The sequence below is a fragment of the Bombus huntii genome, chromosome 15, assembly GCF_024542735.1.
Source record: "Bombus huntii isolate Logan2020A chromosome 15, iyBomHunt1.1, whole genome shotgun sequence".
Lineage (NCBI taxonomy): Eukaryota > Metazoa > Arthropoda > Insecta > Hymenoptera > Apidae > Bombus > Bombus huntii.
The window spans coordinates 6,267,738-6,294,365 of NC_066252.1; the positions used below are offsets into that span (position 1 = coordinate 6,267,738).

The 26,628-nt window shown below is 30.4% G+C and overlaps 5 protein-coding genes across 10 annotated transcripts in view; 2 read left to right on the forward strand and 3 right to left on the reverse strand.

Annotated features, from left to right (window-relative positions):
• The window catches only part of LOC126873876 (Kv channel-interacting protein 1), a 29,580-nt gene extending 14,493 nt beyond the window's left edge, over positions 1–15,087 (reverse strand). For 4 of the 5 annotated variants that reach the window (XM_050635208.1, XM_050635207.1, XM_050635206.1 and 1 more), the window contains exons 1-2: positions 14,710–15,031; positions 6,850–7,212 (exon numbers count right to left, since the gene is read on the reverse strand). In XM_050635208.1, the coding sequence (XP_050491165.1) occupies positions 6,850–7,014 (165 nt within the window). In that variant the 5' untranslated portion in view covers positions 7,015–7,212; positions 14,710–15,031. Of the gene's footprint in view, positions 1–6,849; positions 7,213–14,709 lie in introns of all 5 variants that reach the window. The other variant, XM_050635209.1, reaches the window with a different exon arrangement.
• Positions 15,088–16,704: 1,617 nt separating this feature from the next.
• Positions 16,705–18,659, forward strand: LOC126873952 (ADP-ribosylhydrolase ARH3-like). 2 transcript variants are annotated; one of them, XM_050635357.1, is made up of 6 exons: positions 16,705–17,116; positions 17,209–17,366; positions 17,441–17,659; positions 17,741–17,853; positions 17,916–18,144; positions 18,268–18,659. In XM_050635357.1, the coding sequence occupies exons 1-6, from the start codon at positions 16,945–16,947 to the stop codon at positions 18,433–18,435; spliced, it is 1,059 nt and encodes a 352-aa protein (XP_050491314.1). In that variant the 5' UTR covers positions 16,705–16,944; the 3' UTR covers positions 18,436–18,659. The 2 variants fall into 2 exon arrangements, with proteins under 2 accessions (XP_050491314.1, XP_050491315.1); XM_050635358.1 differs by having other exon boundaries at positions 16,969–17,116; positions 17,223–17,366.
• A 230-nt stretch (positions 18,660–18,889) lies between these two features.
• LOC126873950 (rabenosyn-5) lies at positions 18,890–21,577 on the forward strand. Its single transcript, XM_050635355.1, has 7 exons — positions 18,890–19,171; positions 19,331–19,456; positions 19,679–19,819; positions 19,889–20,050; positions 20,131–20,482; positions 20,599–20,986; positions 21,076–21,577. Exons 1-7 carry the CDS (start codon positions 19,036–19,038, stop codon positions 21,301–21,303), a joined length of 1,533 nt encoding a protein of 510 aa, XP_050491312.1. The 5' UTR covers positions 18,890–19,035; the 3' UTR covers positions 21,304–21,577.
• A 322-nt stretch (positions 21,578–21,899) lies between these two features.
• Positions 21,900–23,628, reverse strand: LOC126873953 (protein Tube). The gene is made up of 4 exons (XM_050635359.1): positions 23,392–23,628; positions 23,108–23,291; positions 22,829–22,992; positions 21,900–22,755 (listed from the first exon to the last, which is right to left on the reverse strand). Exons 2-4 carry the CDS (start codon positions 23,275–23,277, stop codon positions 22,052–22,054), a joined length of 1,038 nt encoding a protein of 345 aa, XP_050491316.1. The 5' UTR covers positions 23,278–23,291; positions 23,392–23,628; the 3' UTR covers positions 21,900–22,051.
• Positions 23,629–23,765: 137 nt separating this feature from the next.
• Positions 23,766–26,622, reverse strand: LOC126873949 (asparagine synthetase domain-containing protein 1). The gene is made up of 5 exons (XM_050635353.1): positions 26,428–26,622; positions 26,132–26,332; positions 25,102–26,022; positions 24,608–25,020; positions 23,766–24,535 (listed from the first exon to the last, which is right to left on the reverse strand). The coding sequence occupies exons 1-5, from the start codon at positions 26,488–26,490 to the stop codon at positions 24,361–24,363; spliced, it is 1,773 nt and encodes a 590-aa protein (XP_050491310.1). The 5' UTR covers positions 26,491–26,622; the 3' UTR covers positions 23,766–24,360.
• Between the last annotated feature and the right edge of the window lie 6 nt (positions 26,623–26,628).

The window sequence follows — 26,628 nt, forward strand, 5'->3', positions numbered from 1 at the left end:
AACTTTACTTTGGTATAGCATTTTTAATGAAACTACTGCTCGTGAATGTATTAAACTTATCTAAAAATACTGTATTACTATATACTGTATTACTATACTAAAATACTGTATTGTACGATAGTGATAATACATCTCTTTTTATATTATATTCAGTACCATGCAGTTGTTACAAAAGTAAACTATCGATAAAAGAAAAGCATAAATTTACTTCTCGTAGGAGAACCAAAGGTTGCTTATCCAACGACACAAGGTAATTGGAATAGGTCAGAGGGATGCGTGAAAGTTCGAAGGTTCATCCGAATTAGAAGGCGACAATTTACTGAAAAGTTCAGCTATCCTATCGACCTTCGTGCGTGTGCGGCTATTGTATACATACGTAGGCCTAAATCCTTGCAATTTTCCTAAACGTCAAGGTTCCGGCCTCGACGCGGCCTCTGGTGGTCGGCCTTCTTCGATTGCCACTAGATACCGACACACACGCTTACTCCCGCCATACTTCCCTTAAATAGAATCGAGTTCAATAGGACGAACGTGCTAACGCTCGCCTAACCTTTACGCTTTCATTGAAAAAAAAAGGAAAAGGAAAAAAAAGACTTCTATACTCTAGACTTAAGATGGAGAGAAAGAACAAGGGAAACAATGAGGCTACGTTGTGCCTCCTCGATAGTTGTGACAAAGGGACTACAGAATAGAGGATATCGGACTTGTTTGCTGCCTAACCATATATCAATGCCATGGAGGAGAATAAATTCGACGCTTCGCGGTAGATTCTGTCCGCAAGATTACACTTGAATATTTTGTTTCTGTATAGAGCAGCGTTTAGAAAGTTAACATTGTTATCATGTCTTTTCTTTTCCATAAATAATAATTGAAATAGAAGCTTTACTTAATACTAAACGTCATATTTATGGCACCTTTTCATAATAAAGGGCAATTGAAACAAAAATTTGATTTAATAATAGATATTATATACAGGTTGTGTAATATAGATAACAGTTTCTTCCAGTCAAACTTCTGACGCCTTCTGATAATAAATGAAGTATGAAGAATGTCACAAATTAATCCTCTAAAATCCGTTAACCATCTACTATATACATATCGTGTTTCTTTGCTGTGATTCTCAATTGTAGAGACAAAAGACCCAATATCAGTCATATTGACTGATTGGGTAATTTTAGCGATAAATTACTATCATTTCGAGAATTCAATGTTTTTTAGACATTACCTATTCGGATAAAAAATACCATAAACATACCCGCGATACTTAGCACCGTACATTTTCATCGTCGTGCAAACGCATGCTCTTGACACAATTGCCAGTCTTAAAGGCTCAAGTGGAGAACGTACAGTGGCGAAATAGCGCAATTAAAACACCTAAGGAACTCTCGAAAAGTCCGACGCTTTTTTCGCCCATACACACAAAACGTTCCAAGGCTCAGGGCTTTTTCTACGTAACGTATAAGTGCTCGTCGACGAGTGGCTGTGCGACGAAAGTACTTACGATATTCAACCTTTCGATCCTTTCAGGGGCTGATCAAAAACATAAATAAATTCTCTCCAACTCTCCTTGCCTTTTACATTTTAATTGAATACATTTTTTCATTCAGAAAAATACAGTGGCTATAAAAGGTATTGTCACATACCCTTATTTTGCAATGAAGCAATCTTTTTATTAGGTTCTATATATTTCATTTTTACAGTATCAAATTTTTGTAATCATACGAAAGTACATATGTACTATTAAATGATACGAAAAGTATACTTGAACCTAATTAATTAGTATGTAAATACTACGATAAATGAATGGTAAGTAAATATTGTTTGTAGCCGCTGTACGTCTAAATACCCTTTAATATCATCAGATTAAAACAACCGCAGAAAATTTCCGTTTTAAAATCTCTTTAAAAATAATAATGATGTACGAGTGTGCTGGAGACAATTTTATCAGATAATTTATTGTTTAAAGCAGAAAAGGAGTATAAATACTTTTATAATATAGGTGAAGAATATTTTTGAAGATTATTTCGTAAATGACCTATAAAAGATGCTTAAGAGAATGAGTAAAAAATGTGATTATAATTAATGACATCTTATAATTCAACTGTTACTTTGAAACACATTTTATAAAAGAATAATGAAAATGAATGTTAGAGACAATCTTACCAGGCAACCTGTTGTTTGAAGTCAGAAACAATACTTAATATTTAAATAATATAGAAGAATAATATTTTTGAAAATAATGCCAGTTAAAAAGAAAAAGCAAATGGTCGAAATTTTAATATCTCTCTTATTTCATTATTTTCAGTAAAATGATCGATTGAAAGTAGATCCATTCGTCAGTTCGAAATCTTCCAGCAGAATTTTGAAAACTCAATGGTATCTCGCGAAATAGTAATCGTCGTGACACACTTCTAGGCTGGCAAAAGCATAAAACGCCGGTCGATATCTAGTATACGTGTGTTTAGCTGGGAAAAAACTGCAGTTAAAAGCCACACATTTTGTGACAAAACTATCACATCGTGTATTCACGACTTTGATCATCAGTATACCAGTCGCAAAAGCGTTTTATACGTACACTACCGTTCAAAATTTTTCAGAAGCTTTAGTCCATTTGTAACAGTACTTCAGTTTGATCAAAATATACAAATTAATGATAAATTGACAATTAGAAGCGACATTATCTTTTTATGGAATTAACAGATCATAAACTAACCATACTTATTAAAAGATGTATCTAGTAATAAAATATTTTACAATTTACTATCGATACTACAGAATTATAAAAATCTCTAAGTAACCAATATTTTTTCCATCAATATTCTTTCAAATTCACTGTATATCTTGTCAAAAGTAAGCAAATATATATACATATATGTATATGTATAATATGATGTACGATATACAATAAACAACATGTTATATACAATATGTTGTACATATATATACACACAACATATTATGTATATATATTTTTGAACGATAGTGAATACGTCGATCCATTTCCATTCATCTTACACCATTTATGAAACAACCAGAAACAACGTCGATCAATCAATCGATCGAACATGTCCATTCTTTCGAAATGTTTTATTTCAAATATGTATATGTACTGTCATATCGTTACGATACAAAGGGAAGTTTTTTGTCGCTTTAGAAAGTCGATTATGCTAGTACAAACTAAACCACGTGGAAACGTGTTAAAATAGAGATTCGCGACGGTGCTTGAATAATATCGACTACATCAGACAATAAGCCATCTCTTCGTTGCCTACCTCATGCCAGTTATCTATATCGATGGCTATCAAAAAGTGAAACGTTTGGACTGCAGCCGACTTTCATCTGTCGTTAATTGAGCAAAGAAACATTATTAATGTATAAAAACTAACAGGCAGAAAAAATGGTAGAGATTTTATTGAAACTGCTACTGCAAAGACAGTCAAGAAAGTTTGTGACACGTAAATTAACATAAATTAAAAAATTGATTAATCGGATAATATAAGAGTTTAGATAAAATTAGATGAACAAAAGAAATAACAATGAATGTAGAATTTTAAATTAAATTTTGAAACCGCTCATTTGACCGGGCCTGGTAAGGTCAGTGTTAACTCGCAATACGGTTAACATAATGATACACCAAAGAAAATGTTTCTTTAAACAAGAGTAATACGTACAACATATGTATTCGGTCTGCCCAAATGAGACAGACATCGTGCAATGTGAGTAAATCCTGGTTGAAGAATAGAAAGTTCTAAACTCGACAAATTACCGTGAAACGTACAGGTGGTTCTGCTACAGTTCCGAACTCGTTTGTCTGCGGATAGTTACATCCTCAATGGAGGAAAACGCAGTTAAGTAACTTGGAACATTTAAACGAAATATTAGTCGAAAAGAAAATACCAAACACTAAATACTATTACCAAGCACAAAGCACTATTTCTTTTAAACTTAATTAACTTTACCGGTTTACCCTTAAAGGTTTGACGTTACACTAATAATACCACAAATCGATTTTCACATATATTACAATTAAAAATTAATTATAATATAAGTTAAATAATTTTTTTAATTTGTAATACCGTAATTTTAACATGTGTGATATAATTATAATTGTATAATTGTATTTAAAATGGTACAAATATAACCGAAGTTCGAAGTATAGTCTTTAATTTAAATTTCCCGTGAATGAATTTCATCAATTAAATTACTAATTAAGAATCAACTGAAATTTTCGGTTAAATTTCGTGTTTTATTTAAAAAAAAGGATTAGATCAGATCTAAAGCATAAAATTAGAACAACAAACGTTTTGAACTACTGTATTGACATGCTAGAGCGTACACCTATGACATTTACGTAGAAACAACATCAACCTTGAAGGAAACTCGAGGAGCTACAACTACCGTCTCTATTACCCTCTAAACGCTACGTAAATATTTTATGAGTGACACGGGATTGGCGTGGCACGTTACCTTCCCCTCCTAAGCCTCGAAAACTCATTTGTCGCAAAAATCGAAATTTCTCCTTTGCAACATCAAGGTCATATTCGTCATGAAAATCGCTGCCATTGCGTGTACTCATATGGTGATTGTTTGATTAAAATTGAAACGTTACTGCATGTATTATATGAAAGAGAAATAAGATACTTTAGGCGATTTTATAACTTTACGTACTTGCAATTATAGATTAATCATCGTAACGATATTGTTGCAATTATTACATGTTTGTGTGTAAATTGCGTTTCAATGTCATTCCCCCAATTTCTTTCTTATTTTACAAGCTACGAACATTTCAACATACGCGACATAATTATTATTATTTATTTCTTATGAAATGTTGAAAGTATGTATTACATAGTTTGTATCTGATACCAAAAATACAAGAAATTTTAAGAACGAAGAAGTAATTATTTTCTAAAAATTGTTTATTCTAAATTCTTCGACATTCTATTGTACTGTCAGAGAAATCCGTCCATCGTCAAAGAATGACCTTGTATATCACAAACCTTTCCATGCAGGCTCGTCCAAAGAACTGGGATAGACCATAATCTCTAGCTTCCTCTCATCTGAATATAACTACAAAGGGCGGTAAAAAATTACCTGTTTTTATATGAAACTCGAAGCCATCTCCAAGCACAAAAAGGAACGCAATCTCTAAGTTTAAAAACTTCATTCAGGAAGTTGGACAAAATTCATTTCACAGAAATCCCTCAAATTCAGCTTTTTCTACTAACCTCATTTACGTTGCATTTTATTTCTTTTACGTTTAAAAACCAACATTTCAACGATGGAATTACTTTCTTTTATTCATTGTCAGACGCGTCTAAATAAATTTATTAAAATCTAATTCGAACTTAACCATAATATATCAGAAATTTTAGCGTTATTTAATATTTTTCATTAACATTGTCACAGTCAGTGCGCTGTTGCACAATTATGAGCCAATATTATCAATGAAAGTTTCCAAGTTACAAATTATAGTTTATCAGTATTAACAAATTTCCTTGCATAGTGGAAATAAGCTTTCTAATAAAACACATAAAATCGTATATGTAAAGTTTACGAAATTATGTAAATTTTACTAGGCGAAAGGTCCTATTTATCATAACATTATAAATTTATAACAAAGAAATGTATAATCTATAACTAGTAATTTGTCAATTCAATAATATTATTAGTTGGTAAATAATTGTACTAGACAATGGTAATAACGCATAAGAAGTGATTGTTAATTCGCCAAAGAATATTTCTAGATGAACATTGTACGCACAACGTAAGAGGAGAGGGGGATATCCAAAATAAAATTCCGTAGCAACATTTCCGTCCCCTCATGAATATTCATAGCAAATAAAATTATGACGAAAATTGATGGCATGCCAGAAACATGCACCAGCCGACTGGTTGGCAAAGTACAATCATCGTTACGAATTATAACTAATTTTACAAAAAGACTAACTTAATCAAGAAGTGAACCATCTTATTCAACGTTTCATCAAAGATTATTCTTATATGAAATTTTCTTTCGTGAGAAATAATTATATATAATAGGTTTCGGATTATTTAGATTTCATAAAACGTATTCATTAATAAGTATCGTGTTGCAGGCTGATAGCAAGTTAATGACTACAAGAGATAACTAACTTTGAGGGGAGGTACAGAGTTGTGCTTCTTGGAACAACCTGAATGAGAAACTGATGATAAAGCGCTTCATAGAATTTTGTATTATATAGAATTTTGTATTTTATATTATAGAAGATAATGAAGTCATTCATATAAAATATATTTGGAATTTATATTTCATTAAAAATTCAGAATCAGATTAATTTGATCAATCATTTTAATATATAAATTATTCATTATTTTAATGTAGAAACATCACCAATTACACGTAATTAAGCTCTAGTTCAAAATTACGTTTTAAAATTATTGCACAGAAATGAAGCTTTAGTTGGTTAAATTAATTTGGCTTTCAATTTCTAAATAATATTAGAATTAAAAGAATTTGTAGAGACAGAAATAGAAAAATTTCAAATGTTAGTATGTAATTATACTGAAATTATTAATAAAAATACTCGAACTGGTGAGATTAATTCACCTCTACGTGCCTAATAGAATATGAATTTTAAACAAGTACTTATGTTAAATACAAATTTTAAAAAATCCAGATCTAATTACATTCAATTAATCCCTCATTTAAAACATCTTCTCACTGCTTAGAAACGAAATTTTAACTGGGAATGTCCTCGGGGGATTAAAGTGGCCAGACCATCCAAGAGTGACTCACGGCTCTACTTATTGTTCCAGGAACCGCAATTCTGTATCATCGGCTGTATTTTCAGATTCAACGTGGCTTACCTGCTTGAAGCCACGGTACATCACTCGTATTTCTTGTCTGGAGAATTTGGTCTGTCGAAGCAGTTCCTCGAGGGCGACAGGTCTGGTGGTTTGTTGCCTGGTTCGTGTGCTTTCGAAATCAAACAGAGCCTCTTCCGGTCCTGGCGAATCCGGCGGCGTAGCCATTTGTGATCAGCTCAATGTTTCTTGTCCGACGAAATTCTTTTGTTTTTCAATTTATCAGATGCCCTCCTCTTGATTCGTTCAAGGTCACACCACGATTACTTCATCCTTCTCCATTCGTTATTTTGCATTGCCCTCTTGCCTATATTTCCAGTTTTAATAGTTAAAAGAAGGATTGAAGAAAGAATGCTAGACCAGAGTCTGAAAAAAGATGGTTTTAAGTTAATTCAAATATTAATTATATTTTAATAATTTTAGATTGTTTGCTTATAAATTTTTTACCATTAATGTGATAACCAGTAATATAATAGTTTATAATGACTGTTATATACATTATTAAATATAATTATATTAACATAAAACATTCCAATACAAAAGTGTCCAACCACAAAGTAGATTTATTGTCAAAATAATGAGTTTTTAAAAAGTGTACTTATAGAACGTGGAGTGGCTTATAAAGCACAGAACAATTAAATTTTCTGCATTTGAAATACAATTAGAGACTTTTGGCCGCCACTGTATAAGAATAAATCAGTGAAGATAATTGCGTGTTCGTAAATTTTATCTATTTTAAAAATCCAATTAATATGACGTAATAGTGACAATTTGATCGATAAGGGATTGAGGAGATTCAACTTTAAGTTTGAAAGTAGATAAGGTAAATCATTGATCAGGCTTAAGATCAATAAAACCTCCAGAAATCTAAGTATCAAATTTTTTAAAATTTTGTCAGAACTTAAAATGATCTCGAATAGGCATAGATAAAACTATTTACCACAACAGAAATTTAAACATTCCAGAATATATAAACTATCAATGCCTATATTATTGGTATTTATATTAATTCCTTATACTAAAAGAAATCGAAAAATCTTTTAACATTTTGTTTTCCGATACTTCGTTTTTAAAATACAAGCAATTAAAACTTTTGCGTCCTGACTTTCGACGCGCGAAGTTCGAATTTCGGTCTTCACGCGCTCATCAATCTTAAATGCTCCTCAATTCGTAAACCTAAAATTTTAACAACAAAATACTAAAGAACTTTTCTTTTTCATTCTTCCCAAAGACCTCTGCTTTTAAAGCACCAAAAGAATGTCGCATAAAATTTAAAAAAAAACATCCACAACTTGCTATAAATATCTCATACGTTTCCACAGTAATATTTCCAATACAGAAAGAATACTCAGAAAAATTAATACGAAGTACAACGTCAAGAAAAAATATTAGAGAGAACCCAAATCTGATACTAATGCATTAATAAAATATTGCATAGAACTTTCAAAGAGGGAAATTCACATTTTTAAATAAATACATACTTCGTAAGTTCTGATATCTTCCAATCTGCATCAAAGAGAAATATTAGAGGAAATCCAAATGTAACTTTATGCATCAACAAAACGTAACGTTAAATTTCTAAAATACGGAGGAGAAGATCCATAACTCACAATGAATGTTTTCATAGTACAACGAGAATAGCTATAAAAATTGAAATGAATCTCTTTTACTTAACGTCAGGAAGAAATATTATGGAGAATCCGAAACTATCTTTACTATATCAACAAAATGTTACATAAAAGTCCAAGAAGAAAAATACACACTCCACACAATAGGAATTTTATATCTTCGAAAAAAGAACTATTTACTAAAATTCGCGTAAATCTCTTTGATTCAGCATCAAGAGCAAATATAATAGAGGACTCAAACCTAATTCTATTACATCAAAAAATATTATATAAAACTCCGAAAAAGAAAAATTCACGCTTCACAGTCAATACTCAGTAAAAAATTCATACAGTACAGTAAAAACTCAGAAAAAATTCATTCGTTCTTCGAGATTCGACTGACAAACAGGAGGAACAATTTCAAACGGTGTTCCATAAATATGCACTGGTTGCCATGTATTTTACATATACGGCCTAGTACGAGGCTTCCATAAACATCCGGCAAGCCAACGATAGCCGAATGCATGTGGCAGATTCATGGAAGCAGTTGTAAAATGACGGATTTAAAGCTGCAGCTACTACGTGTCTGGCTTTTGTACACGTAAGCGCGTTGGAACGGCAAACCGAAATCCAAGTCGAATCAAATATTTACGTACTGATATTCAGAGAGTAAATTAATGTCAAAATCAGATCAAACGATGTCGATCGATTCTTTTAATGAATTAAAAACTCTCTGATTGACGGAGCCACGTGTTGCGAGTCGCGTGGTCTGACTCGATAGCGCCTTGTTCTACTTAAAGTATGAGTGGGCGTATCATGTAGATTTGAAGTAGTTTGAGGTGATTTTTATATGCTGGTTCCTTGTTTTATATATTTTTTACTTTTTTCGGTAATATTGTATAAGGTAGTATATGTACTTATTAATTCCTTATTTATAACTTTATGCTTATTAACTCCTTAACCTACGATTTACGTTTGAGAATTTACGTTTGGTCCGATCATTGTAGGTTAAGGGGTTAAGATACATCTTGTTAAAAAGAAGCAAGTATCCAGAAACTTGTGAATGATAATGTACATAATATTCAGCTTGAGATGACTGATTTTATTCTCTGGTATTATATGTTTCTTTCTTTACCAACAAGTCCTTCCAGTAATTTTTGTAAAAAAGAAAAATAGAAAAAAGATGAAATTACGTAAGGTTACCATACGGTTGGCAAGATTCAGGTCACTCGGTTAACGCCTATTGAATCAAACGCGATGTCACAACCGTGTTCTGTAAAGAAGCAAAGAGAGAAAAAGATAAACGTGTGGGGATGCTCGTCAGGCATCGCTACCTCCTTTCAAGAATCGATGATGGTTCAAAGGGTCCCCCTAATGACATTTTCAAATCGTTTCATTTCAATTCACACCCTCTGGTGAGCTCGAACAGATTGTTTCAATAGTTGTCCCAAATTAATTCTACTACAACACATGGCCAACCGCTTGAGAAAATTCTCCATTTTCTATTCTAGTTTTCTTAGTCTCCTTAGTTTCCTAACAAATTAGAAGAAGCGGATTTTTGCTTCATTCTAACAGATCTTAGTTTTTCTAATAAATTAGGAGAAACATTTTTATACTTTATTCTAACAAACTCTTTCTTATAATGTGATCAGAAAAACAACAGAATATTTCCTTTTAATTTCTCATTATTAAATTCTTGTAGTATAGGATTTTTAGAAATGCCCCTAGGAAACTTACTAGAAGCGCCTAGTAATATCTCATTCATGCAGTTGACAATACGTTAACTTTGAAATAGACTATAATCAATATTATCATAATTATAGAACGATAATTTAATTAAACCATAAAACCTGATTAAATCCCTTTTGATTTCGAAATATATTATAATTGATATCACTATGATCGCAGAATATTTATTCAATCAATTATGTAGCACTTACTGTTATTCAATTACGAAACCTGATTTTGACATGGACGTGGAAATTGATTTTAAGGTGCAAATGTAAATGCACAGGAAACTTTCATACTGTACTATATATTGTATAAAATATACAAACATACAAATATACAAATCTACAAGTATATTACATTGATAAGATTTGGAACCAATTGAAAATGTATATGAAAGTTACAAGACATTTACTATTTCTAGTACATTTTCTGTATATATTACTATATATAATTTTCAGATTCTCTCAAACTTCTTCAATATAATCATGATGCTCCTATTATACTGTTCGAAGGAAAATTCAAAATATTTCGCATAGTACACATAATATGTTCATAAAAAGTTTTTACAAATATCCGAATACTTTCGTGAGCTGCTGTATTTTGTACAATATTAAATTACTTTGTTTTGAGAGTAAAGTAAACCGAAAAAGGCAATGAATAAACGAACACAAACACGGTGAAACATCGGACAAAGAATCGACTTATCGATTCCGGCGATTTCTTTCTCTGTATATGCAGATCGTGTACGCTGGTGTTCATTCATTTTAAAATTGATTTTCACTCGGAAGAATAGCTTTCAGCGTTTTGCTTCCCAACTACATATGAGGTTCAATCTATTTCTAGAACTTTTTTTCACGTGGCAACCGACTTGAAATATTTTATGGTGGTTGTTCTCTAGTAAAACAATCCCATGTTACACATTAAAATTCATCTTCATTCCGAAAAAGGATTATTATTCTTCTTATCACAAAAAATTGAAACATTAAAATTCATCTTCATCCTTCCTACATCAAGAACCAGTCCTAAATCAGCTTTATCATCTACAAAATATTGCACAGCAAAGCCAACATATTCAATTTATTCCAACAAACAGCGAAGCACCTGTTTTAACTGCACTAATCTGTTCCTAAATTTCTCCGAATAAAAAGCTGTCGCGCGACGAAAGTAACAATCGTTTTATCGTTTTCTATGTATCCGTTGCGAGAAACGCAAAAAAGAAAAATGGCTGTAAAGTTGGAATGAATCATGATTGTACCCATATGTGACCGCCGAGGATCGATAGATAAAGTGAATTTTTATTTTTCATAGGCGTATAGGTATATGGCTATTATGTGACACATACATGTATAAATGAAAGATACATAGCCTCGTTACAACATTGGGTGTCTATACCTATAGTCTATACTGTATATTAGATATACAGTTGTTCGGTGTTTCATTGGAAAGTTGGCAAAAGCAGTGCACGCGCGAATTTCTGGAATAAATTTCGATGCTCTCAGCTTAAATCCACCCACATTCTGCAACAACCCTCTTCAACCCCTTTACGACCTTCTCAATGTGGGGGATGATGAGTATCGTAAATCTTGGGGTGTACCAAGAATTCTTTCTAGAACAATTTTGTAATGTTAGCGCGGACTATATATAGTGTAGTACCTATTCATGTCAACATTAGGTTGGTGTAATTAGAGTAATGAATCCTTTAATTCGTTTGCTTGATCACATTCAGAGAATACTATTTTTATTGTATATTGATTACTATCTTTATTGATTTCCAAATTTAAATTATTCATGTGAAGTCCGTTAACTTTCGGCATCCTTCAAGCAATTATTGTAAAGTAAATAATGTAAATAAAATTTTAAATAATTAAATATAACTAAATGTATAATAATATCCGTAAGTTATGTAGTTTCACTTATTCGTCGAATTTTCGATGTAATCAAAAATGCCTAATATAAGAGACTTTTTAAAGAAATGCAAATATTATGACCGATAATGTCGCGGTAAGGTAAAACACGAGTTTACTTCGGGACATACTTTTCTACGAAGTTACTGTAAAGCTACGCAAATCGTTAATTGCGGCCCTCATTACCCACTTTTATATGTTCGTTACTAGAACGGTGAAAACGAATTAATTAATTCATGCAAATCAGTCTATACTATTCTCCTTTGCCACGAGAAAAAAATTTGCTAATTATTTTATAATAATGTCCTCATAAAATATAACATCAAAGAAAAGAATTTTCTAGCAATATTTTAATATAATATTCTGTAGGGAATGCTTTTCTTTGATTTTACGTATATTATTCAAATATAGAAAATATATACTGCTATATCAATAAATCTCTTTTAATTATTTGCGCATTTGATATGTATTATTGATAATGACTCATTATAAAAATGTATATATCTATTCTAAATGATAATGGAGACATGCTTATTGTCAGAAGTAAATTTTCAGATCAGCTCTTGTACCATCAAAAATAGACGGTGAAGTAAACCGAATACCATGCGTGCAAGAAATTAGCTACACACCGCATTAAATCTTCCGGCGAATTGCTTTTCTATGGCGATGGCCGCGTACCGTTTCGACAATAAACCAGCTTTACATCTTCGTTACCATCATCTACATTACGCATTCGTTCTACTGACGGATAAAATGGACTTAATGACACCGATTGAATGTAAACTCAATTACGCGATTAAGTCAATAAATTTCACTGATTTTGTGGCAAATGATTATAAAAATCAACAGTAACAGATAATGTTTCAAAATATTACAATTTAAATATCTTCATAATAGAAGACTTAAAAGTAAGTTAAAAAATGCTTCGAAATCGAATATGCTTTTATTATTGTATAAACAAGATTTAAAAATGTGTAATAATACTATATAAAAATATTGCATTACTGTACATATGCTGATAATTACATAGTTGAACACTTTTTCATGATGTTACAGAAAATATTTAAAAATATGTAAAAATGATAAGTAAAAAGAATACTGCATGCTATTTTATAAAGAGATTTGGCGTATTATCATTTATTATTGTAACTAATATACTATTCTCTCATATTTGAAAACTAAATTGAATTGCGTAAGTAATTTAAAAATTAAATATCCTGCTACCACTTTGAAAAACGATATTGATTACACGAACGAAAAGAGGAACAGTGATAATATTAAGTACTCGACTTAACAGTGCACATTATCGTTTATTATTACAGTTGAAAAATTTAGTATCCTTTCATACTGGTCAAAGTGAAAGGATGTCCAACGTGAATGGCTCTATGTTTAAACTAGCTTAAATATTTCACCCGGCTGCGCGAGCATCCACTCGAGATATTGCTACTATTACTCTTCAAAGAAAGTTTCTAACTTGTCCACAATTGTAAGACCATTTCTTCTTTTGAACTAACAAAATATAGGAACTGCATTTTTTTATTTGTGCATCTATCGCGTGTAAAGATTATTTCGCTCGTGTCGTACAACACGTTGCCGTACCATAATAAATCTTATTAGCTTACGGAAACAGCATGGAATAAGTATAAAATATCGTCCCTTACTAGAGAACAATAGAAACAAAGGACAATTTGCCACACCGGGGCGCGCGGTAAAATAACATTACGTAACGCTCGCACCTGTATTTGGCTATTAATTTTGAAAACGAAATATCGTTGCCAAAAAATCTGAAATTATCTCTTACTATCCTAATTTATTTTCTGTTAAAAAAGACATAAATAGATGTTTTATTGGAAACTATTCAGTTCAATGCTAAAAAGTATTAGTATTTAACATTATAGTAAATAAAATATCTAATGGAACTTGTATTATTTAGAAAAGTAACAACGGATATAAAAGACACAAAAAGAATACTATCTGTTTGATTCATTATATAGCTTCATCTAGAAAATATTAGCACTCTAGAGTAGCAATGTTATAGTGAATAGAGTATAATATTTGTATAGATTTTGAGGAAAATAATAATATTTGTATAAGACAGAAAATGTAATTATCTGGAATAACACATTTTTACTCTTGTCTTGATTACCTCTATTTAACAAATAAAAGTTGTCTCTATTTATCTAAATTTCCCCTAGAAAATATTAGCACACAGAATAGAATAACTATGTTACAGTGAATAGAATACAATAATGCTTTTAGCAATTTTTAAAATCTAATAATAAATGTAAAAAATACGAAAATATTTTGATTATCCTTTCTTAAATATCCAATCTATTATCAACCTTTTTAAATATTCAATTCATTACTAATTTATTTAATCCTGGCGAATCAATTGAGCCCCATTTACCCCAAAACAATGATAATGCTCAACATACAAAATCAAGCCTAACAACAACAAACACAGAAATCTCTAAAAAAAATCAACGGTATAAGAATGAAAATATCCTTTTCTAACCTCCTTACAATAACCTTATCTATCAAGTATACAGTTTCCTTGACTCGCGCGAGCGCACAAAAATGGCAACAGCCTGGCGGCAAGATAACAGAGAGAAGTCGCTTACGTTTCTCCGCGTAGAAAGAAATGTCAGCCAACTCGCTGGGAATTCGATCAGGACGTGATGGACCAGACGAAGGAGGCCACAGAGAGAGAAACAGGAAAACAGAGTATGTATTCGTTTTTTTGAAGGACAACGCGAGCACGCTGGACTTGCAGGGTGAACGACCCTGGGTCGAAGAAGAGACGCGACGTTCGACGAAGGACCGGAGAAAGAGAGTCAGGCTAGCCCGAGCACCGGCATACCGTTTATATCCTCTTCTAGTGGCACACACAACGCTCAACAACGATACTGCGCAACTACGTAGTCGGCGGCAGACTGGATGTGGCCGGGTTAGACCGGACCACGCATCCTCTGCCCCGCCCAATCGTCGCCCTCCTTCTTTTTCGCCCCCATACGATCCTTCCCCACGGAAGGAAACTACCCTTAACGAGCGAGCTCCTTTCTGTTTCCCCACCGACTTGCTCGCCTATTCTCCTTTATCTCTCCTCATCCCTCTTTTTTTACATACTGCAAGGAATACATTGTGTTATGAAAATTGCTTGAATGATGAGATTGTTTAGAAGATAGGGTTGCCTGATTTTGTACATACCTCTTAGAATGATACTTATCCTAAGAAATTTTAATTATTCAAGGTTGTTTCCCCCTCCATCAGATGGTTTGGTTATATTGTTATGTTATTTAACAACAGAAAGAATATATACATGTGTCTTCGTATCTTCTGAAATTATGTTTATTTAACCATATTCCTCTTGATTTTATGATCGTATCGATTTTTGTACCTTTTGAAATTATAAATGTACTAAGGAGAGATTTGTTTAATTAATAGCGCTTTCCCCTTTCACTAGATGGTTTGAATATTGTTAACTGACTACTTGTTTCTTCCTCTTATTTCTCCTCGTATGAAATATTTGATCTTTAATGGCCTAAGTCAATATACCTATTTATAAAATATCGGGGAAGCCGATCTATAATCGAAAAATACATAATTTTATCGAAAGAATATACAATTAGATTTTTTAATCATCCTATATATTTAAAAATTTTTCTTTTTATACAGAAAGATATTGAACCACATTCTTTGAATAAAATAAAATCAAAATATTGTAATAAATTTTTTGTTTAAAATATTTAAAGCATTTTAGAATAATTAAGAATATTTTTTTATGTTACATTATCTTCTCTTTTGTGAGCGATCTCTGCAATAATGTTATTTCTTGATGCAAATAGGACATACATCCAAGCACAATTATTCTATTATAAATAAAATTATATCGGAAAGTTACCAACACATAATACCATCAACATACAAGCTTTACCAAAATTTAATACATGCTACTTTCGTCCCTAATAATAAGCTAATTAAAGTCGCATCTTATTTTTATTATTTCTTTTTGTATTATAAATATAAGAAAAACAAACTTATGAAAAAAATTTATAAAATTTTCTCAATTCATATCGGATATAATTTAAACAGAACATTAAGAAATAAACTATAAAAACTATAATTTCATAAAATAACTGGTAAAAGAATGGAAAATTTGATTAGTATCATGAAGATTGATTTGCAAAATTGGATACTAATTTTTTAAAATGCAATGCACTACAATTATAAAAAGATTGCTTCGGAAAATTGCAATTCGACTAATAATCGATAAATTATTAAATTTCATTATATGTTAAATGCGCACTGTCATCGACTTTATTGCATAAAAATCAGAAGGATATATGAAAATTAATTTTTTTACGAGTTGAAATGATATAATAACGGATTACATTTCATTTATATTATTTATATTAAAAAAAACAAAACTAAATTTCGATTTATTGATTCGATTTGTACTGATTTAGATTAGTAGTAGCAGTAGTTATAATTTCTTATTATAACTATGACAGTATATGTAATAACATTCATTGACTTTTTATTTTAAATTTCTCTTACGAACTTACAAGCAGAGACATCTTACCGTACCGGTAAATAACTTGATATGTATGTATATGTATATATAATCAAGTGTGGTATAAAGTATAATAAAATGTCCATAAGTTAAGTGATCAGATTAATATTTACATTATTTTTATTACAACTATCTTTTTTATCTTTATCATTATTTATCTGAGTAATCGACATTCGTAACATAATATTTACTTTGATATCACTTTAAACATCATATTAAGTCTTACATCAAAGTGTTCGCAAACCCGCAAATTTAGTTAAAGGGTTTGTGGTGCAAGAAGGTTATGGCAAAAATGGATTTATCATTATTAAAAAGCAAATTTCGCGGTACAATGCTTGGTGCTTTAATCGGCGATTGCACTGGTAGCCCTTATGATAGCGGCGATCAGTTAACAAGCGGCATGAAATTAGTTTTACAAAAATCATTTAATAAACTGGAAGGTCCACCATTCAAAGGTATGTATTTAAAAAAGTCATCATTCTATAAAATAATATAAAATTTAGAAATAATAGTATTTTTCTATAGAACATTTTTTTTAATTCTATAGCACCTGTCATGCAGTTTACAGATGATTCTGCTATGACTTACTCTTTGGCTAAATCTCTGGTTGACCAGAAGGAATTAGACGTTGTTGATGTTGCAAAAAGATTTGTTAAAAGTTATTACCAAGAACCTAATCGAGGCTATGGTATGGGTGTTGTAACGGTATGATGTTACATCTATCATAATTTTGTAATCCTGACACAGAGATTAATTCCGAGATTCAAATTTTGTTAAAGGTATTTCAAAAATTACGGGGTAACAAATTTGCAGACATTGTAAGTCCAGCCAAAGAGCAGTTTAATGGACAAGGGTCATGGGGAAATGGTGGTGCAATGAGAATTGCACCTATTGCACTATTCTCATATCAAAACTATGATAAACTTTTAGATACAGTTAGGAAAGTGACTCAGATTACTCATACTCATAAAGTTGGAATAGATGGAGCTATTTTGCAAGTAATTGTGCTTATAAATTCATTAACATGTTATAGTCTCATTGAGTAATTATAATCCAAATATATTTTTATTATTTTTCAGGCAACAGCAATTTATCAAAGTCTGCATTTAAATCCAAATGAAGAATTAAATGTAACAAATTTTATTGATGATTTGATTCATAAAATGGACCAAATAGAAAAAGATGAAGAAGGGTAACATACAGATAATACAATTTTAAAAATTATTGTTTGTTTAAAATGTTTATTTTTCGCAGATTAGGTTTGTCAGAACCGCAACCATACAAAGTACAGCTATGTATGGTAAAATCACTAATATCTGAAGGTAGTGAAGGCTCACACGATGAAAAAGTGATACAAAAGTTGGGAAATAGTGTTGCAGCTTTGTATTCAGTACCTACTGCAATATTTTGTTTTTTAAGAGCACAAAAACCAATCACGGGTATACAGACAGATAATCCTTTCAGAAGAGCAGTTCAATATGCTGTAAATACAATATATTACCTCTCTGAGTAAAATAATGATAAAGATTAATGATTATGATTATTAATATCAATGATTTTTTCTCTTTAATTAAAAATTATACATAAAACAAAAATTACTTTTCAGATCAGTTTAGGTGGTGATACAGATACCATTGGTAGTATGACTGGAGCGATAGCCGGTGCATATTATGGAGAAGAAAAAATTAGTAGTAATCTTTTACAGCATTGTGAAGCCTCAGAGGAATTTCGGATTTTAGGCGATAAACTACTTGAATTGTCGATAACGCAATAGAAATTTCCTTTTATTTACACACAAGATCAAATGTAATAACTGTTTTATTTTTAATAAGAATCTTGTAGAAATGTAATTATCATTAAGACTGTCTTTGTTAACTACTCAATTATTGCTAAGTTATTCGTGAAATATTTTTATGAGAGATTTATAACATCTTATGTACATATAGCTATTATGAATTTGTACATTTATCGAATAAATGATCTGTACAATCTTTTAAATAGTTTTAATTATTCTTAAAATTACAAGAAAGTATTTTATATGTATAATGCAAATACTTTCTAATTAATAATAGAACACAATGTCCAGAAATAAAATATTAATTGTCCAAGGTTTTTATCCAAATAAATCATGGAAATAGGTCAGAAAATTAATTTTAAAAATTAACTTTTATTAAGCTTTTATTAATTAACTTTTATTAAGAATTATGTAAAAGAAATTTGACATTTCTCTCAGCTGATAGGATTCAATATGGCTGCTCAGAAAACATGTTGCTTATCCACGATTGAAGAGACGCCTACAAATGATTTCTGTGGAGTATAAGTTAAGAAGAAATTACAAAAAAAGATAGAAATCCTTTAAATATAAAATTTTACAATGGCTGGCTGCGAGGAAGTATTAGAAGGATTTATTTGTCCAATATGTATGACCGATTTCAAAGCACCTAATCAATTAACGAAACATTTCGAGGATTTTCATAAAGATGATCCAGAAATTTTGAAGTCGCTTAAAGGTAAAACTTCAAACTTTCATAATTATCCTTAAATCTTATAATCTTATAAATATACCTCTTTAATCTTTATTAAACAAACATATTAATGGATTATAAAAATTGATAATGTATTTTAAAAGTAAGTGTGTCACAAATATTTAAATCATTTTATTTTTCTAGATCTTTTTGGTAAGGCTAAAAAGAAGATTTTAAAGCAAGATGAAATGTCAGATTCCTTTGCAAATAGTATACCATCAACTACTAGGCAACGTAGCCCAGAACTTAATTGGGGACCTCAAGAAATAGGTATTGACAAAGAGAAAATCCTCTTTGATATTGATTTATGTTAAAAAATTTAATATTACAAGAATTTTACTTTGAAGAAAAGAAATTTATAATACACTGGAGAAGATAACAGAAATATATTCAAGCTATCTTTTAAAAAGTTAACAAAAGATCTGTAGAATTTAAAATGATTTATAAATCCTTTAAAAGAAAACGTTATATAATTGTACTAATAATTTTCAGGTGCAATGACGTCACATACAAACTACTTTAAAGAAGTAAGAAATATGAGATTGGAGCGTTACTCTACAGAAACAAATAAACTTCTCATAAGACTAGACAAATTATTAAACAATTTACCATCTGATCCAGTTGATAGAAAAGGTAGAATACAAATTTTATTATTCATTTTACAAAAAAAAATTAACTAATATTTTACTTTTTTTATGATAGTTCATGAACGCACCATTGTGCCGTGGATAGATGAAAAAGATGTAAAATTATGCCCTACTTGTGCAAAAAGTTTTCATGTCGCAAGAAGAAAACATCATTGTAGACTTTGTGGAGCTGTTATGTGTCACAATTGTACAATATTTCTATCTTTACAAGATGCAAGTTGGTAGTTTCAAAATTATTAAAAGAAAAAGATATTGGAAAATAAATTTTTATAGAAATCTAATTCCTTACGTTTACAGGAAAAATGACAAGTCCTGTTTCTGTACAAGATGATTCAGCAGTATCTCCTACTTCCGAACGACCAATTTCGGAACGTTTAGTACGTGCGGGTATTGGTCTTACAAAATTGGCGAGGTCACCATCCAGTGGTAGTTTAAATAGTGTACTATCCTTGGTTAACGATTCAACAGGTAGTGAGCAGCATTTTAGAATTTGTACGCACTGTGCGAATCTGCTTGATGCGAGAGAAAAACAAAAAGCAAAACATTTTGATAAACCAATAGTATGCCAATTTTATGAAAAGCTGAGGGCATATATGGAAGAAGCTTCGCAACACGTGAAAATGTACAACAAAATGTGGGAATCCTTAAAGTACGTGGTCCAATAATTGTAAAATGGACATTCGTAACACTATAAAATTTGTGTACAATTTTATATTGCTCCTAGCACAAAATTACTCGTACGAAGTTAAGAGATATGTTTTTCAGTGAGGGGGAATCCACATATAATTTAGAAGATGCTCAAGCTTTGAGAAATAAGATCGCAAAGTTAGGCGAGAATATAGATTTAATTAGCAAAAGAATTTCAGTACTCGGAATGAGATGCGTAGAAAATCCTCCGCAGGATCAAGAACTTCGATTGCATCATATGGTTAGAGTGTCTGCGATGATCTTTTTGAAAGAAGAATTATTGAGCGTGCAAGCTTTACCTTCAGAAGAGAGATACGCGGAATTACAGAAGGAACGACAAAGACGTATAGAAGCTAGAATTGCGTATGAAAGACAATTAGAAGAAGAACAAAGAGAAAGACCGAAAGAGCAACGTAAAAGGGAGACATGGAACCTCGAAGTTCGACCCATTATGAAAGAAAATCAGGTGATATTAATTTATTGAATAAACGGAAAAAAAGTTTTATCAAAAACCCCTATTCTTAATATAATACCATTGATGTCATGTTCACATAGCCAAATGTGGTACTAGATCAATCACAAGGTTGGGGTCCATCTAGTGTCACTCCCATAATGCCATCTTCTATGGATCCTATAATTGAGCAAATGAGTAATCTTCGAGCTTACATTAAGCAAGCTAAAGCAGATTGCAGATATGATGAGGTTGCAACGTTAGAACGTAATCTTAAAGAGCTCCAAAGCGCCTACTTCACAATGAGAGAAAGTAATAACAGTGATGGATAAAGTATATACATATCTGCATTTTTTATTAGGTAATTCTGTATTTCTTATCGGGTTTAAATAAGACTTAATAAACCTTCCCATTATATCGAAAGCTTCACTTATCACTGCATCCATTTCACGTATTATTGCACAACGTGATGTACTTTAAAAGTTCCTTTGCATTCATGAATTTAATTATAAATATCATGATGATATTTCGTAATGTATACATTTAATATACTAAATTATTATTGTATATATTAATATTGAAAATTATACATGATTTTTAATACAATATTATTGTTATTTATTTAATTTCGGTTCTACAGCCCAGAAATGTATCTGGTTTTAGAATATTATCTGAAACTCACACATATTTACATATTTCTCACACTTGACTTCATACAAACAAAGTTCATAAAACTAAATATTTCTTATATATGTATATATATGTATATTATAGTTCAAACTTCTCTTAACATATATATTTGTAAAAACTATAATATGGATTTTTAATATAATATTTATTTGTACACTGTAGCTTTTAAATAAACCATATGTATATATATGCATAAGGTAAGAATAATGGGACGGTATGCCTTTTCATGAAAAATTAATTTACCTAAATCACAGTTTAATTTTCTCTTTACAAATATTTTATAAAAATATGTATTTATAAATAATTCTCATCATTTTGGAATGTTAGATGTTTCATAAATGAAAAAAGTATAAAATATGTATATAGTTACTAAAACAATTAAATCCTGCGTTATTCATTATATTCTAGTACTGTAACTGGTAATTCTTTCGAGCTCAATGCATTTTGCACTACATTCGTGTTATTTTCGAGACTGCATGTACTATCAGAGTAACGAAGATCAACAATACATTGCGGTAATTCGGTAGAAGATATTTCGTTTTCATCAATATTTCTACTGGATAAATGTAATGAATCCTTTGTTTCGTAATTGGTTAAAATTTCATTTGACGAAATTGTATTATTCAAAAATACAGGAAGTTCTTTTGATAATACTTCTTGATATAATTTCATTTGTTCTGCAGATTGTCCAAACTGATTTAAAAGAACTGGCAATTCACCAGATGATATTTCTTGTTGCTTGAGTACTTGTTCTTGTTTTCTACATTCTTGTACGTTTTCTTCACTACTAAATTTCATCAAATCTGACATTTGTGCATTTAATGTTCCTTCATCATTTTCTAATTGCTTTTTGTTGTGTTTCCCTTTTGAAGAAATCAATTGTGTTGACTGCATATTTCTTTCCAAAGAACCATCATTCATTACATTAGGATTAACTGTTTCATTGTCATCAACTTGTGTAGGTAATTCAAATATCAAAGATTCATTAAAATTAAAATTTTCAAGTTCCTCCTTATCTTCCAATAATTTCTTTATTTCGTTAGAGATATCTACAGGTGCTGCAGGTCCGTATTGTGGCCGTTTTGGAAGTTCCTCTAAAAAAAAAAGTAAGAACTTTATTTAAGTTACAGTAATTATATACTTTATAGCAATATTTTTTTATTATACCATTTAGTAGTTCTCCAGCAACATAATCTGCAGCTCTAAATAACTGAGCTTTTGTTAAAAGGCTTAATAAATAACCCAATGTTGGTCTCCTTTTACCAATTGTCCCCCACTCTGATAAAAATAATTCTGCTGCATTTCCTTGCTGTGCAGCTTGCTCAATCATACTATAAAAGTTTAAACAATAATAAATGAGAAACGTAGTTTACTTTATATTAAGTATAATAAAATATTATAATAAAAGTACAATACAATTTTTAATTGATATTTGCTACTGTATACCTAAAATGTTCAACATTAAATTTTGGCAGATTAGAACCATTATCCTTTGGTATAATTGCCATTAACTTTTTCCATGAATCCTGTATACTTAATATTTGTCCCAGTTTATATAATTCCGCAGGCCTTAATTTTCGTATCTCTGTGTCGAAGCAAATTGTACTTTGCGACATTATGCTTATAAATCCTTCAATTTTTATGAAACGTAAATAAAAATGGGCAGTACAGTAGAAATAAACTTATATTAATTCAGCAATAAAACTGGAAAATAGTTTCTAACGACTTACGATTTTTTAACCTCAATTCTTTGAATTTTCATACATAATTACGGATATATGGTCACATGGCTAACGACCACTATAGAGAAAGACAGAAAGGTATATTTCTCTCTCTCTCTGTTGATCTTATTATCCATTAGTATATAAGGATAAACAATAAATAATAATAAAAATATTAGTATATAATAAACATACTATCCATTAGTATGTAAGTAATAATTATTTTTCAAGATTCACTTTTAGGTTTACATTATTTCTACTACAGTTCACTTAAATTAAAAATAGAAGATGTAATATGTAATTTCAGAAATATACATATAAAATATAAACTTCGGGGAAAATGATATAAGGAAGCACATATTAAATTTAGAATATTTGAAAAATTTGTTATTGAAATATTTTATTTTTATGTTCTGTAAAAAGATTGGTATATAAAATTTATTAAAAAGAATGTCTTTATAAGACACGTGTATACTAATTTGAAGCACAAAAAATACAAGAGCTGCAACACATACAAAATATCACAGTCTTGTTCAAAGTATGCATATTTTGAGGTAGATTATAAACTAAGAAAAATATTGACTGATTCAGTGAAAAAAAGAAACGCTAGTTTTCATTCTCTCTCTCTTTTCTGAACTTGCACATTTCTATTTTTAAGAAATTCACTGAACTATTATTTACACATAGAGGAAAAAGATATTAAGTTTTTCTGCAGTTTTTTCACTTCAGGCACTAATTTTGCATTGTATATTATGAACCTTTCAATGCCCATTACAATTACATTTAATCTTGTTATGTATAATTTGTTAAATGTAATTATATATAAGCATCATTATTTTAATGATTTTAGAATATAAAGTCTGTGAATATGAAATAATACCTGAAACATAGGTCATAAGTAATTTCACAATTAACTATACTACAATTAACTAAACATTATATTTACTGACATCAGAAAAAATTGCATATACCATAATTTCATAAGCGATCTGATATATCTTTGGCGTTTTCTTTGCCATTAGCAATTCGAGATCCAAATTGAAAAGCTCTTTTAGGGAAATTGGCTGTATTTCGGAAACCAAGTTTATATGCCACTAAACGTAAAAGTAATTTATCTCCTAATCCAGATGGCATTTTATCTGTTGGATAACACCTATAAATAATTTAATAATATAATTTCTTTTTATTTTTTATTCTTCTTTCTATATTTATTTTACCAATTTACCTTTCCCATGGTTTCAGTTTTTGAACATATTCTACTATGTTTTCATCTAAGTATGGCAGTCTAGATTGTCTTCCATGATCTGATACGATACGGTCATCACGGCCTAAATTTCTTTCAGAGATTCCAGCTAGTTCAATGTTTAGTTCTTGTGTTAAAGCATCCCAACCCTTATGCCTTAATATCGTTCTATGTCTCATATATCCACCAAACAATTCATCTGCACCCATGCCTAAGAGAAGTACTCTACATGGGGATTCATATACATTTGTATTCAAAAGAATTGTGCCCTTTGCTCGACTTGCAAACCACACAGCACAACCTAAGCTTTCATCTAAGATAGTGCATAGTGGATATAGTAAATTACAAATTCGCGATGAACGATATTCCTGCAATTCTGTTTGACTGATATTTACCTAAAAGAATTAATATAAATTAGTTACTAAGATATCTTTCATTTTTTACGGGTATTTCAAAGTATATTTTGATTGATATACTTCTACAAAATTCCATTTTCGTTTTGGGCAAATCTTTGTAAGCTCTACAAACGTTTGTTTTCCAGTTTTTCTGTCAGGAACATCATATTGGTCCTCCATACTTTGTTTTTCATTATTTGCACTTGATTTCTTAGATGTATTAATAGACTTTTCAAATGCAACATTGATCAAGTCAATAGGTTCATGTTGTGATACATATTTATCAGCAATTAGTGTTAAAATAGCCGAATCCAATCCTCCAGAAAATAATATACCTATTTTTGAGTGATTGCATATAACATCTTGTTTCTCTAAAACTAATTTAATACATGTTTTACAGAATTTCGGCTGTTTCTTTACTCTAACTTCCACAGCTTTATAAAGAAGTTTCAATAATCGATTGACTCTTTCAAGGATATCTTTATCTTCTATCAAATATTCTAGTATTTTACAAGAATTTTCCAAACAAGGACTATTTTCCAAATATTCCAAGTCTTTAATATTAGGATGCATATGTAGACACGTTGATACATCTGATTTTAATATAGCTTTTTCAATATCAATATCTACATCCAAACGTGTTTCTAGTGCTTCAATAATATCAGTAAATCGCAAATCTGGCTCCTTCCATGGGTAGCATGTAAAATTCACTCTAGAATTGTTTAAATTCATAACAAAAATTCCAATTGCAGGAATTTCCATAATTCTATTTACATCTTTACTGGCAACAGATGTCAATGTTAAAATATTTTCATCAGTATCCACTTTTAAAAGCAAACTGTGTCTGCCAATAACATCTCTACCAAAATACAAAAGATTTGTAGACTTTTGAAAATATATAAAACTATATGGACCTTGGATTTCTTGGAACACTGACAGTACACTTGAACATGACTGTAGAGCATTTAAGAGCACAATAGTATCACATATATTATCTTGAGCCTAAAACAAATAACATAATCATTCAATAATATTCTATTTTACTACTAGTTACTAGTACATGAAATAGTTATAATATAGTCAATATATTCGCATAATATATAATATTTACCAAATTTCCAGAAAATATATCTCCATTCCAAAGAAGAATATTACCACTCGAATCTATAGCTGGTTGTTCACAAAAATCTGAACCCTGCATCCATAATACAGAAGCAACAAAGTGACCAGACCAAATTGGAGTTAAATTTTCAAATTTCTCAATTAAACCATCAGGACCACGGGCAATTATTAAATTCTTGCAAGCTTCCCACTGAGAGAGAAAAATATTAAATATTATAAATAATATTATAACTTATCAATTACAATCTTTGTTTATGATTATAATGTATATTTCAATAATAGTACCTCATGTGAAATCTCTATACAATTTGCATGGTTTTGTGAAATGTTACAGAATATTCCACACATGGCTATATTGGCATAAACATAACCCTTTATAGTTATAAACCAGTTGGTTTACAAATAAATGTCTTGTTATGTGTATATCTCAAATCATGCTTTATTTAAACATAATCGTACGTATGTTTATATGATATGATGATAATA

What these genes read in the sequence shown, in the direction of transcription:
- LOC126873949 (XM_050635353.1), bottom strand. Translation starts at nt 26,490, where the DNA reads ATGTGTGGAATATTCTGTAACATTTCACAAAACCATGCAAATTGTATA. An exon ending in GTATAGAGATTTCACATGAG is followed by an intron (nt 26,333 to 26,427) that starts GTACTATTATTG and finishes TTTCTCTCTCAG; the next exon opens with TGGGAAGCTTGCAAGAATTT. An exon ending in AAACTGAAACCATGGGAAAG is followed by an intron (nt 24,536 to 24,607) that starts GTAAATTGGTAA and finishes AATTATTTATAG; the next exon opens with GTGTTATCCAACAGATAAAA.
- LOC126873950 (XM_050635355.1), top strand. Translation starts at nt 19,036, where the DNA reads ATGGCTGGCTGCGAGGAAGTATTAGAAGGATTTATTTGTCCAATATGT. An exon ending in TGATCCAGTTGATAGAAAAG is followed by an intron (nt 19,820 to 19,888) that starts GTAGAATACAAA and finishes TTTTTATGATAG; the next exon opens with TTCATGAACGCACCATTGTG. An exon ending in AAAATGTGGGAATCCTTAAA is followed by an intron (nt 20,483 to 20,598) that starts GTACGTGGTCCA and finishes TATGTTTTTCAG; the next exon opens with TGAGGGGGAATCCACATATA.
- LOC126873953 (XM_050635359.1), bottom strand. Translation starts at nt 23,277, where the DNA reads ATGTCGCAAAGTACAATTTGCTTCGACACAGAGATACGAAAATTAAGG. An exon ending in TTTAATGTTGAACATTTTAG is followed by an intron (nt 22,993 to 23,107) that starts GTATACAGTAGC and finishes AAACTTTTATAG; the next exon opens with TATGATTGAGCAAGCTGCAC. An exon ending in TGCTGGAGAACTACTAAATG is followed by an intron (nt 22,756 to 22,828) that starts GTATAATAAAAA and finishes TTTTTTTTTTAG; the next exon opens with AGGAACTTCCAAAACGGCCA.
- LOC126873952 (XM_050635357.1), top strand. Translation starts at nt 16,945, where the DNA reads ATGGCAAAAATGGATTTATCATTATTAAAAAGCAAATTTCGCGGTACA. An exon ending in TAGATGGAGCTATTTTGCAA is followed by an intron (nt 17,660 to 17,740) that starts GTAATTGTGCTT and finishes ATTATTTTTCAG; the next exon opens with GCAACAGCAATTTATCAAAG. An exon ending in GAAGAGCAGTTCAATATGCT is followed by an intron (nt 18,145 to 18,267) that starts GTAAATACAATA and finishes ATTACTTTTCAG; the next exon opens with ATCAGTTTAGGTGGTGATAC.